The 12928-nt window shown below is 46.4% G+C and overlaps 1 protein-coding gene across 2 annotated transcripts in view; it reads left to right on the forward strand.

Moving 5' to 3' along the window:
- Positions 1 to 12928, forward strand: part of usp40 (ubiquitin specific peptidase 40) — a 194934-nt gene that overhangs the window by 80024 nt on the left and 101982 nt on the right. For both annotated transcript variants that reach the window (XM_038787466.1, XM_038787473.1), the window contains exons 9-12: positions 4659 to 4763; positions 5510 to 5617; positions 6705 to 7035; positions 9641 to 9722. In XM_038787466.1, the coding sequence (XP_038643394.1) occupies positions 4659 to 4763; positions 5510 to 5617; positions 6705 to 7035; positions 9641 to 9722 (626 nt within the window). The remainder of the gene's footprint in view (positions 1 to 4658; positions 4764 to 5509; positions 5618 to 6704; positions 7036 to 9640; positions 9723 to 12928) is intronic.

Consider the following 12928-nt stretch of genomic DNA (forward strand, 5'->3'; position numbering starts at 1 on the left):
ATTTTAAGACTATCCTCCTTATTCAGGATATCCTCACCAGAAATAATTTATTTATGCAAGAATTTCCTATTTTTTATTTTAAATTGGATTCACCTTTCAATTTTCTAAACTCTGAGGGATACAAATCATGTTTAGGCACCCTGCCCTCCTAATTAAACCCTTTAAGTCTGGTACCTTCTGGTGATTCTGCACTGTAACTGCTCTGAGTCCAAAATAAATTTCATGAGATGCTGTGCCCAAAACGAAACTCAGTACCCCAGATGTGGCCTGACTAAGGCACTGTACAACTGAAGCATTACTTCAGTTATACTAATCCCTTGAGATAGAGGCATTAGCGTTTCGGATTACTTTTTTGTACTTGTGAACTAGTTTTTAATGGATTTTGTAGATGGGCACTTAAATCCCTTTGCTACTCTCTAGCTCCTACCCTTGCCACCGTTTAGAAAATGTCCCAATTTATCATTCTCTGATCCTAAGTGGATGACTGCATTATGGCCCATTTTGCACTCTATTTGTCATTGTTTCATCCATACATTTCAATCTGTTTATGGCTCTTTGCAACATTTTGCTCTCAACTACACAACTTAGTGTAATTTGCAAACTTGGAGACACAGCACTTTAATTTTTGCTAATCATATGTGAAGCCTTTTCATATGTCTTCTGGAAGTCCATATAGACAGCATTTATAGTCACCCTCTTATCCATGCTGCTTGTGACTACCTCAAAAAATTCAACTAAATCAGACATGATCAGACTTCACCAATTCATGATGACTTTGATTAGTTTTTACTTACTAATTGCTCAGGCTCTCTCGGTCTGATTTTAACTCTGTAAGTAAATGAGTTTTGAGTGAGTTCAAAGCTTACATTCTGTCTCTCTGATTCCACAACAGATGTTGGGCACGATTCTCTGGCCTCGTTGCGCTCTCGCACAAGCATAATGAGGCCAGTGAATAGCGGGAGAGGCCAAACATTACAACCGCAGTAGACGGCAAACAGTTTGCGATGCATTACGGCCCACCCTTGTAGCCGAAATTGGGATCTCTCCATAGTGTGGCAAGAAACCAATTATCACCGCTTTCGCCTAATTTCCATACCATTAATGAGAGCGACCCCATATCCAATGGGCTCCAATCATTCTGCAGCCTCCCCAGTAAGTGGTCACGCTGGTGCTGGTTAATACTCCTTTTGAAAAACGTGAACCTTGTGGAAGGGCTTCGATGAGGAGCCAAGAAGGTGAGTAGCCTTCTTTGCTCACAGGCAAAGAGCCCGGGGTTGCTTGGCTTGCCAAACCAGTGCTCGGTTGAGGCACCCTCTGCAGGGGTGGGCCGCCATGCGGGAGGGCGCAACCGCTCGCGGCACCAGCATGCCAAACCCTGGATCATGTGTATCCGTTTCGGGGGCAACACCTGTCCCTGCCTGTTTGCCCCAATGACCGGCCAAAAGCCCCACGGACTGCAAAGGCCTCTGGCTGCGTCACTGAAGGCTATCGCTGATAGGCAATTGGCAGTTGTGGTTAAGTGAGCACTTCACACTTGCCAAGTGGATTCCCGTGGATGGGCGGGCCATGTAACATGTGGGAGTCATTGCCGAGCATCCCAATCACACCCTGATGGCTGGACATTGTGCTTGAACACTGCGGGAGGCAACACTGCACACTCAGCAGCCAACATCCGAACAGCCAGGGGATGGTACATAGCTCCGGGGACATGTCCACATCCGGAGTGTGGGTGAGGGCCAGACAAGTGGAGGTGGGGGATGTCTGGAGAGATGGGCAAAGGGTCCGGGAGTCAGCCTGCATTGTGGAAGGAGTGTTAGAGGCATCATAATGGCTGTGTAAAAAGGTGTTTAATGTGTTGTACATAATCCACTCCAATGATGCCCCCCCCCAACCCCCTACCTACCACCACAGCTCCTTCCCCGGTGCCCTCAGTGATTCTCAATGTGCTTGCCTCTCGTGGCTCTACCATTACGTCTTGGCGTTTCCCCAGCATGCACATCAGAGGTGGAGGCTCTTCCAGGAGATTCCTGTGGCCATTAATGCCCCTGGCGGGCATCCTCTGTTTCGGAGGGCTCCGGCTCACTTTTTGGCGGCACATGGCCTGGCCCCATGTGCTAACCTCGAGACGCAGTCTCAGCAGAGAAGTGGAACTAGGGGGAGCTGGTGAGCACCATCCCCACTCCATGGGACGGGTCCGGGATGGCACCAGCGTCCCTCCTCCTGATCAGTGCCCATAGGGTCCCGGGGTTCACCTTGAGATGGAGGTGCAGCTGGTTCCAGCCCCAGCTGCCCCTGCATCATCTGGCTCTGCCAGCTCTGGATGTTCCCCATGGTCTGCACCACAATGTTGATGCCCTCGGCGATGCTCCTCAGTGACTACGCCATGCTGTGCAGTGCCTCAGCCATGCCCAACTGTGATTGGTTTAGGCTCCGCAGCGCCTTGGTCATGCCCATCTGAGAGTGGGGCATGTCCCGCAGAATCTCATCAAGGTAAGCCTGGTACTGGTCACATCCCCCAGCGAGTCGGGCATTCTGCCGAGACGCGTGGCCATGGCTGTCACTGACTGCGCAACGCCTTGGACACCTTCACTCATGTTGCCGATATCCTGCACCAGGCACTCCACTGCGGTGGCCATCCTAGCAATGTTGGCCTTGGTTTCACTCATTTCTGGCTATCTCCAACGCCCCTAGCCTAGGGGATTCCTCCAAGCGGCTATGGATCTGCTGGAGTGATGCTGACATCTCTCTCTGAACGTCCAGTTTGGTCCCTATCATCTCCATCAGCTCCGGGTTTCTCTGTGCCAAAGGCTCAACATTAGGTTGGGACTCAGCTGGGTCCTGGGATCCAGTAGCCCTCCGACTGCTGTCTTGCGTGGGGTTTCCTGACTCCACCCGATCTCCGATGTGCATCATCAGCGGTGTGGTGCTCACCAGATGGTGCCCCGAAACTTCTCCACTAACATGTCCCACTGAGGTGTGTATATCTGCACTGGTGGGGGGGGGGGGGGGACGGGACGGGACAGCTGTGCGGCGACTACGGTGGCACCCTCGGAGCTCTCCTCTGAGGCGTTCTTCTCGGAGTTAGGAGAGGGGCCGCCCGGGATAGGCTGGTGCCGTCGGCTTGAGGACCTACAGGAGAATGGGCATGTTGTCAGTGGAAGGGATGGGTCCGTTAGGAAGGCAATCACTATTTACGTTTGACAGGTGGAGCCCAGATGTTCCTTACCTCTGTGGCATCTGTCAGCCTTTGCGAGGGTGACTGATCTGCCCTCTGTCACCCCGTCACCTCCAGGTACGCTCCTCGAAGGAGACGAGGCTTCTTATGCCCGGCACCACTCCGCCAGTCTGGGCCCTCTCGATGGTTATGGGAGAGCTTTTCCAGAGGAGACAGAGAGGACATTGTTATCCACACCCATGGTTCACAGTGGTGAGAAAGGATTGGATTTGTTTATTGTCATGTGTACCGAGGTACAGTGAAAAGTATTTTTCTGCGAGCAGCTCAACAGATCATTAAGTACATGAAAAAAAGGAAATAAAATAAAATACATAATAGGGATCTTAGAATTAAATTTTAAAAGATTAGAACGATTGTAAGATAGGTAAAAAGAGGATCTGTTAGGGAGAGCTCGCAGAGAGTCACCACCCTCCGACGCCAGTTTGTGCACTTGTGCACTGAAAGTGGGTGTAAAGGAACGGTTTGGGGGGTGTTGAAAATGGAGGAGGGTGGAGGAAGGGCTGGGGGTCGTATGGGGAGTTGGGGGGTGGCTACTCCCTTTGGGGGGGGGGGTAGGGGATGGGGGGGGGGGGGGGCGCGTTGGTGTCTACTCACCTGTTCTGCCTGGTGTAGGTCGTTGACCTTCATACAGCACTGAAGGCCGATCCTCCTGGTCATACTCCCTGAGCTCACAGCAGCTGCCATCTCATCCCAGGCAGCATTGGCTGCCTTGTGGCTGACTCCGGAAACCGCAGGGTAACAGGACATCCCTTCTGCCCTCCATGGTATCTAGCTGTCTCCCATCTCAGCATCAGCAAGGCAATCACTATTCACGTTTGACAGGTGGAGCCCAGTGCCTCCTCACCTCTGCGGCATCCGCCAGCTCCGGTCAGCATCTCCGAATCTTGCGGCCGGTCTCCTGGGCGCCTTCATTGCGAGCTGGCTGGGGTTGGCTGAGCCAGAGCTGCTTAAGTGCTGCTCGACTTTGTTAGAGGGGGGCTGGTGAGCGCGGTCCCAGTGAATCAGCTGGTGAGCCTTAATTTGTAAAGAGAAGTCCGTGAGGCCTTGTTAAGTGGACCAATTAACGTTGAATTGTGTTGCCAGCCTCACTGGGCTGGCCGCCGGGAAGCTCGTGACAATTCCCACTCTCTACCACACTTAGAAATGTTTCCAGAGAATTGCGCCCGTTAATGAGACAGAACCATAGTTCCTTGTTTCTCCCTGTCTTTGTTCTTTAAATTACAATCTGAAATTTGAAATGTTTCAATCCAAAAGCATAATTTCTGGATCCAGAGAGCTTGGATGGATTGATCACAATTTTCCAATAATCTCCACAGCTATTTCTTTTGACTGGCTTCAATTATTTTCTAGTAGTTCACATTAAGCCCAGATAAAGTCCTGTGTGTGAGTGGCACTTGCAGCAATGATGTGGCTTTCTTTTCAGGATGAAGAGAATGTGGTGATCAACTCAACAAAAGATCCGACAAATGTAGACAACCTACTTGACTTGGGAGATCCCCTAGAAATCCTCAGAACTATTCTAGTCCAGGTATTGTATTAGACATGGGTATCCTTACATATACATCACAGTTACTCATGCCCTTCTGCACTGTGCACCTCTTCAGTTAGTAGACCTATTAAAATGATGATCCAAGACATGGCCATGTAAGAACATTTACACTCTAAAATAAAATGTCAAATTTTATTTGAAAACCCTCTGGTTAACTGTGGAAAAGGTGCAATATGTCTCTGTCAAGTGATTTTGATGTTCGAGGAGAACAGTCAAGTTCCTTCAGGACAAGAGTGTGCAGTGCAAAGCCAATGCCTCCATCCTGATTCATATGCAGTACTTGCAATTGGTAATGCAAGTCGAGACTTGACCCAGCATCACATATGAGACAACGCCAGTCTCGACTATAAAACGTATTTTTCTTTGCTGAACGCTCATCCATCGAAGCGATAGGAGAATCCCGACATTGTGTAACAGGTTGCTTTAGTGGTTGATATTAGATGCTTCAAGTATGGCAATATCTTTGTATTGGAGTTAACTAATAACTGAAGTAGCTAGAATGTCGTTGATGCTTCCTGCTCTCTACCCTTGGGGAGTATAATGCTGATGTCTGAGGTCCAGCAGCTTGATACCTACCCACCCAACAGGACTCCTGGTAACTCGGGCAGTGAGGACTACTTTGCTGGTGCTGTTCTTGCTAGCTTAATAATGTGCTAAAATGAAAGATGGCACTTTTGAGATATTTTGCCTTTTTCTAATCCCTTTTCCCCTCTGTTCGCATTGAGGTGGGACCTGATGGCATACTGGTGGATCAGCTGGGTCAAAAATTGCTGGAGAAAGTTGGTGTTGCATGGAATAAAAGATACCGCAAACAACATGGGTCTTTAAGGAAGGTAAGAGACTGCACTTTGTAAATAGAATAGGCATAAAAGAATTGCAAGTGAATTGGCAACCAAACAAATGGGCACAGAGCATATGTGTGGCAATAATATTTGGTTTCCACCCATGATTTTCTTGATTCAATACAATATTTACAAGTTGACTTCAGAAGGCCTGGAAATCATGGTGAGGCTCTTTCCTAAAAGGGAATGGCATTATTTATGATATATTCATTTTGTGAAGACAGTGGCTTTGATCTTGTCAATGTTTATCCCACATCTATTATTAGCTGCCTCGCAATACATGTAATTTAGTGGTTGTGAGAGACAGTAGAGAGTTAGGGCTGTTGCAAGACAACATTGTCATTTACAGTCAATTTCAAAATAGAAATTAACTGTAAAATAAGCGTCCCCTCCCTCGCGCCTCCCTTGCTAAATAGCTTGATTGACCACTGAGTGCCTGTGATCAAGGGACCCACCCTACCAACCAGAAGGGTAACCTTCAGGAGGCACAAGGGACCCATGCGAATCCTATTAGATCTCTGAGCCACCATTGGGCCCTGGTGGGCTCATGGATAATTGGCTTCAAATGACTCATTAATAAGTCAAAGTGACATCCTGTTACCAGCAGCTGAAGTCATTCCCATCCCCCAACTAATTCCAGGAATTGGATGCGGGTACCCCCGTCCCTTTCTCCCAGCCACCCCCTGCTATCGTGCCTGCTCCAGCTCTTGGTGTGCAAGATATAAGGTGATCTATTTGCTATTATTACGCATTCCAGAATGTAAAAGAAAAATTATGTGGAGTCCTTTAGGTTGTCTGTTTTATTGGTATTCGCTCCATTCAATTAAGAGCTAGGATACGGTGCACTTAAATGGACAAGTACCATCAAATACAGTAACATGAGAAAACAATTTATCTGAAGTAACTCCTCTTGAACCGGTGGCAGTTGTTATTGAGGGAAAGTTGCCGTGGCTGGATTAACCCAATGACCTAGTTAAAAACATCAAGTCTTGTAATTCAGCTGCCAGGCTAGCTTAATCCTAGTGTAGCTCTGTGGAAGTTCTGGAGTTCCACTGTAATCTTCCCTCTTTCATTTCAGTTTTTGGAGAGTCATCCTGATGTATTTCTGCTAAAGGCAGATGGAACACGGGTTGCTGCAAAACAGGTTGACCATAGTTGTCCAGGACAACAGCTCAATAAATCCAAAGGCAAGAAAGCACAGACAGGAAATTGCAAAGCCATCACCGCACATACCTACAAGACTGAAGAAAAACAGTCGAGGACCCCTGCTTCTGATGTACACTGGTTTGATTTTGATGATTCCCAAGTGCGACCCATCCAAGAGAAGGAGATTGAGAAGCAGTTTCAGGGAAAGGAGTGCGCCTACATGCTGTTTTATAGAAAATCTCAACTACAGCGACCAGCAGAGGGTACAGTATATTTTGAAGAGTCTCTTCAGGACTTCAATCCCCCCCCCCGCCCCGCCCCGGCCGAGCCCACCTTTCCCAGAATTCCACATTTGATCCTCCTCTGCGCCACAGTACAGACATGACCCTCATTGAAGTCACAAATAACATCCTCTATGACTGTGACAAAAGTACACCATCCCTCGTTATCCTCCTACAAAGCCTCTTCATTGTCATCCAGCTCAGTGAACTGCAGTTGCCTGGTTTGGTTCTTTATATCCAGTTGTGGCCAACGAATCATCTACCGTGGCTTCTCTTCCCACTCCCTCTAGTGCCTCCCATGAATCTACCCTTGGCTCCCTCTTATTTCTCAGCAACAAGCTGCATCATGACGTGACATCCAAAAACATAGTGCCAGCCTCACCTGTTGCTGACAACTCACAATTCTACCTTACCACTGCCATCTTTTGACACCTCCGCTCTCTCTAAACTCTGCAACAACTTGAGATTGAACCAAACTGTTGACAATTTTGGTGTCATATTTGATCCTGAGATGAGCTTCCGACCAAATATCTGCACCACCAGTAAGGCTTATTTCCACTGCTGTAGCACAGAACAATACAGCACAGGAACAGGCCCATTGGCCCTCCAAGCCTGCGCCGATCATGGTACCTGCCTAAACTAAAACTGTATGCACTTATGGAGTCCGTATTCTTCCATTCCCACCCTATTCATATATTTGTCTGGATGCCCCTTAAATGCCGCTATCGTACCTGCTCTCACCACCTCCCCAGGCAGCACGTTCCATATATTTACCACCCTCTGTGTAAAAAAAAAAAAACTTGCCTCGCACATCTGTTCTAAACTTAAACGAGGCTTACAACGTTGTAAAAATAAAGTAGAAAATCTGAAGATTGGGAATGTTTTAGAAACCAGCGTAACATTGCCCAACTCTGCCCCGCCCCAGCTCATCCAATGTTGACCCCTTGGCACATTGGCACAGTGGTTAGCACTGTTGCTTCACAAGTGCCAGGGACCCGGGTTCAATTCCAACCTTGGGTGACTGTGTGGAATTTTTACCTTCTCCCCGTGTCTGTGTGGGTTTCCTCCAGGTGCTCCAGTTTCCTCCCACATTCCAAATATGTGCAGGTTAGGTGGATTGGCAAAGTTTAATTGCTTCTAAGTGTCCAAAGGTTAGGTAGGGTTACGGGGATAGGGCAGGGGAGCGAGCTTAGGTAGGATGCTCTCTCATAGGGTCGGTTTAGGCTTGATGGGCTGAATGCCCTCCTGCACGTAGGGATTCCATGGTTCTAAGTGATCTATCCATTCATGCCATTGTTAACTTAAGACTTGACTATCTGATTGCACTACAGAATGGTCTCCTACTTTCTCTTTCAACTCTTTGCAAACTTGTGCCAATCCAGCTCGCAATAAATCCCATTAACTTATCATCCCAGATGTGTCTCTGCATTTCTCTACTCCTCAGTGATATCTTGTCGCATTTATTTTTATCTAAAAATATATTGGTGATTTCCATTTGTTTTGTGCTATGTGTGATTGATCACAACTCTACTTTCTGTTAATGGAGAATATGATCTTTAAAGAGGCAATTGTTAATGTAATTATATTGCACTTGATACATCCAATTGTTACTTGAACTAAAAATAAAAATGATATTCTGACACTTTGCATTGCAGCAAGCATTGTGTCAGCTGTGATCATAAGCCTAAAAATGCCAGCACATGATAGCAAAATCCACCATTTAGTGGGCAGAAATGCAACATCAGCATAGCATTATTTAACTTTTCTTCTGCAAGTAAAAAATTAAGAACATGGAAGGCTGAGGGGTGACCCAATAATTTATAATTTTGAAACTTTTTCATAAAATGGGTACATGGCGAATGTTTCCTTTGTGCGGAAGGGCATAACCAGACACCATCAACATAAGTTAGTCACCATGAAATCCAAAAAGGGATTTCAGAAGAAACCTCTTTACCTAAAGAATTTGGAATTCACTATCACAGGGAGTGGTTGAAGTGAATAGTATAGATGCATTTAAGTAAGGAGAAACGAGACAAACTTTTGAGGGAGAAGGAAATGGATGGCCACGATGGTAGACTTAGGTGAGGAAAAATGGGAGGAAGTTCAAGTGGAGCACAAACTTCGGCCTGGACTAATTGGGCCAAATGGCCTTTTTCTTTGTTCTGTATATATAGCCTCTGTAATGCTCTGTACATCTACACAGCTTCATGGGGATTGTAGTTGAGACAGAGAGCATTGCATCTTTAAAGAAGGGGTAAATAGGTATTTGAAACAGAGTAAGGTACAGTGCTATGGATATAAGAGAGAAATAGGGTAGGAGAATTACTTCGATACAGTATTGATTTAATTAAGTTATCATAGATGCTAAATGCTGCCCATTTGTGTGATAAACGTATATGACTAGTTGCAGCGGCTATACAAAAGCAAATGTCCTGCTGGTAGGCTGTTGAGTTGTGGTGATTGAACTTTTTGTTCCCCAAGTAAAACATTACTTGGGGAACATTATTTGGGCAGCATGGTGGCACTGCTGCCTCATAGCGCCAAGGATTCTATGTTTAGCTTTGTTCTGTTTTACATGTTTCCATAGCCCGAGGAAACGCAAGGTACAAAGTACCTCCCGATTTGATGGAAGAGATAGCCAACCTGGATGCCAGTCTTCAAAAGCAAAGGTAATGGCTGCTCAAATATGAATTAGGGTTGTATTCTAAGGGGTGACTACTTGGAATCAAAATGCAAGTTTTTTTAATTCATCATTTTATAATAGAGACAACAGCTAATCATTGGATTGGATTGGATTTGTTTATTGTCGCGTGTACCGAGGTGCAGTGAAAAGTATTTTTCTGCGACTAGCTCAACAGATCATTAAGTAGATGAAAAGAAAAGGAAATAAAAGAAAATACATAATGGCAACACAAGGTACACAATGTAACTACATAACAACGGCATCGGGTGAAGCATAAGGGGATGTAGTGTTAATGAGGTCAGTCCATAATCAAGTGATAAAAATTAAAATATACTTTCAAGAACAGCAAACACTTGAGTTGTACAGAAAGGAAGAGCACCAAAGAATGCTGGAAAACAACCAGTGAGGGAGGAATCCATGGCCTCACATGCCAATCAGCACTGAATGAAGGGCAGTTATGTTCATTTAACACTTAGCCGCCAAATGTTCGTTTGAATAAGGCTAAACTTCACAGGAGCAAAAGAGAACATGAGCATGAGGTCAGGTGTAGTGCGTGGATCTGGTATGTCTCTCTTGTGGGGACCATGAATTGGATTCAATTTGAATTGAAACTGGATGAGGGGTTTGCCCCTGTCCACACTTTGAGCTCTGGTTTTGTAACTCTGATAAAGGAATAAAAGAAAGAGAAGATATTAATTCCATAATATAAATTGAACTGAAATTCAAGATCCAGGAGCAAGATGCTCCAGTGAATTTTTCGAATTATTTGCGAGACAAGTTAATGTTGATAGATACAAGCTAATTTCAAATGTTGCATTGATCTAATAGTGGTTAAAAACCCTTGAAATTAGTAGAATGTTTACAGCTTTATCCAGTGATGCAGACCATTGTCCTCTTGCCTTTTATCATAAGTTTAGGAATAGTGATAGTTCATTTAACTCCGACGAAACTGATCTTTCTACCAGTTAAATGTTGTTACATAAAATTGGACCAGTGTACCAAAACAGGTGGCTTGTAATTTGTACTGTGTTTTATGATTTTCATCTAAGAATGCACTTGCAGTCCTCAAAGGTAAACAAATTGAAGTGACTGAATAATGCTGCCAGTTGGCTGAGTTCCTAGCAACACAGTCTTAATTGCTTCCATTGAAATAGGCTTCACTTGTTTTTTTCCTTCAAGGTGAGCTTCACAATATTCAGACTGGTACAATAATATAACAGCAAAATACTGCAGGTGCTGGAAATCTGAAGCAAAACAGAAAATGCTGGAAAAACTCAGCAGGTCTTGTCACATCTGGAGAGAGACATAGGTTAATGTTTCAAGAGTCATACTGACTTGAAACATCAACTTTATTTTCTCACTGTACAGATGCTGCCAGACCTGCTGAGTTTTTCCAGTAATTTGTGTTTTTATTTCAGACTGGGGATTTGGGCTGAATTTTCCCTTAATTACGTTGCTTGCCTATCCACCTCTGTGCAGTGGGGTAGGAATTCAATGGCATCCTTTTTTTTAATAAACATTTTATTGAGGTATTTTTTGGTATAACAACAACACAATAAACAATGTACATGAAACTATAAACATAGTGCAAAACCGGCTCCCTCCCTTACAGGTCCCACCTTTATTAACCCCCTACTCTATGCTAAACTAACCCCCCCCCCCCCCCCCCCCCCCCCCCCCCCCCCTCCCTTCTGCTGACGTTTAATTTTCTGCGAAGAAGTCGACGAACGGTTGCCACCTCTGGGTGAACCCTAACAGTGATCCTCTCAAGGCGAACTTGATTTTCTCCAAACAGAGAAAGCTAGCCACGTCCGATAGCCAGGTCTCCGACTTTGGGGGCTATGAGTCCCTCCAAGCTATCCGTCTCCGGGCAACCAGGGAAGCAAAGGCCAGAACATCTGCCTCTTTCTCCTCCTGGATTCCCGGGTCTTCCGACACCCAGAAAATTGCCACGTCTGGACTCAGCGCCACCCTTGTTTTTAACACTGTGCACATGACATCTGCAAACCCCTGCCAAAATCCCCTAAGCTTCGGACATGCCCAGAACATGTGGACATGGTTCACTGGTCCTCCTGCACATTTTGCACACCTGTCTTCCACTCCAAAAAATCTGCTCATCCGGGCCACTGTCATGTGAGCCTGGTGAACGACCTTGAATTGTATCAGGCTGAGCCTGGCACATGTTGCGGACGCATTGACTCTACTCAACGCGCCCGCACATAGACCACCTCTATCTCTCCTCCCAGCTCCTCCTCCCACTTGCACTTCAGCTCCTCGGTCTGCGACTCCTCTGACCCCATAAGTTCCTTCTAAATGTTTGAGGTGCTCCCTTCTCCTACCCACCCTCTGGAAACTACCCTGTCCTGAATCCCCCTTAGCGGTAGGAGCGGGAAGGTTGACACCTGTTTATGTAGGAAGTCCCTCACCTGCAGATACCTGAATTTGTTTCCCCTCGCCAACCCAAACTTCGCCTCCAGCGCCCTCATACTCGGAAAGCTCCCGTCTATAAACATATCCCCCATCCTCTCAATCCCTGCTCTCTGCCATATCTGGAACCCCCCATCCATACTTCCCGGGGCAAACTGGTGATTATTACAAATTGGGGACCAGAACGGTGCTACCTCTGCTCCCACATGTCTTCTCCATTGCCCCAGACTCTCAAGGCCGCCACCACCACGGGGCTGATGGAGTACCGTGCCGGCGGTATTGGCAGAGGCGCCGTTACCAATGCCCCCAAACTGGTGCCCTTGCATGAAGCCGCCTCCATACGCTCCCATGCCGACCTCTCCCCACCACCCACTTCCTGATCATGGCTATATTCACGGCCCAGTAATAGTTACTAAAATTTGGCAGCGCCAGTATGCCCTCTCCCCGACTCCACTCAAGCATTACCTTCCTTGCTTGCCCTAACAAAGCTAGAGATCACTTTTTTTAAAAAGGACCGTGGAATAAAGATGGGGAGACATTGAAACACGAACAGCAATCTCGGGAGGACCGTCATCTTCACCGTTTGCACCCTCCCAGCTAATGACAACGGGAGCGTGTCCCATCTCCGAAAATCATCCTTCATTTGGTCTACTAGCCGGGCCAGATTTAATTTATGCAGCCAGTCCCATTCCTGCGCCACTTGAATGCATAGGTATCTAAAGCTTCCCCCCACTAATTTAAGTGGCAGCTCCTCCAATTGCCTCT

This window comes from Scyliorhinus canicula, chromosome 2, assembly GCF_902713615.1.
Source record: "Scyliorhinus canicula chromosome 2, sScyCan1.1, whole genome shotgun sequence".
Classification (NCBI taxonomy): Eukaryota; Metazoa; Chordata; class Chondrichthyes; order Carcharhiniformes; family Scyliorhinidae; genus Scyliorhinus; species Scyliorhinus canicula.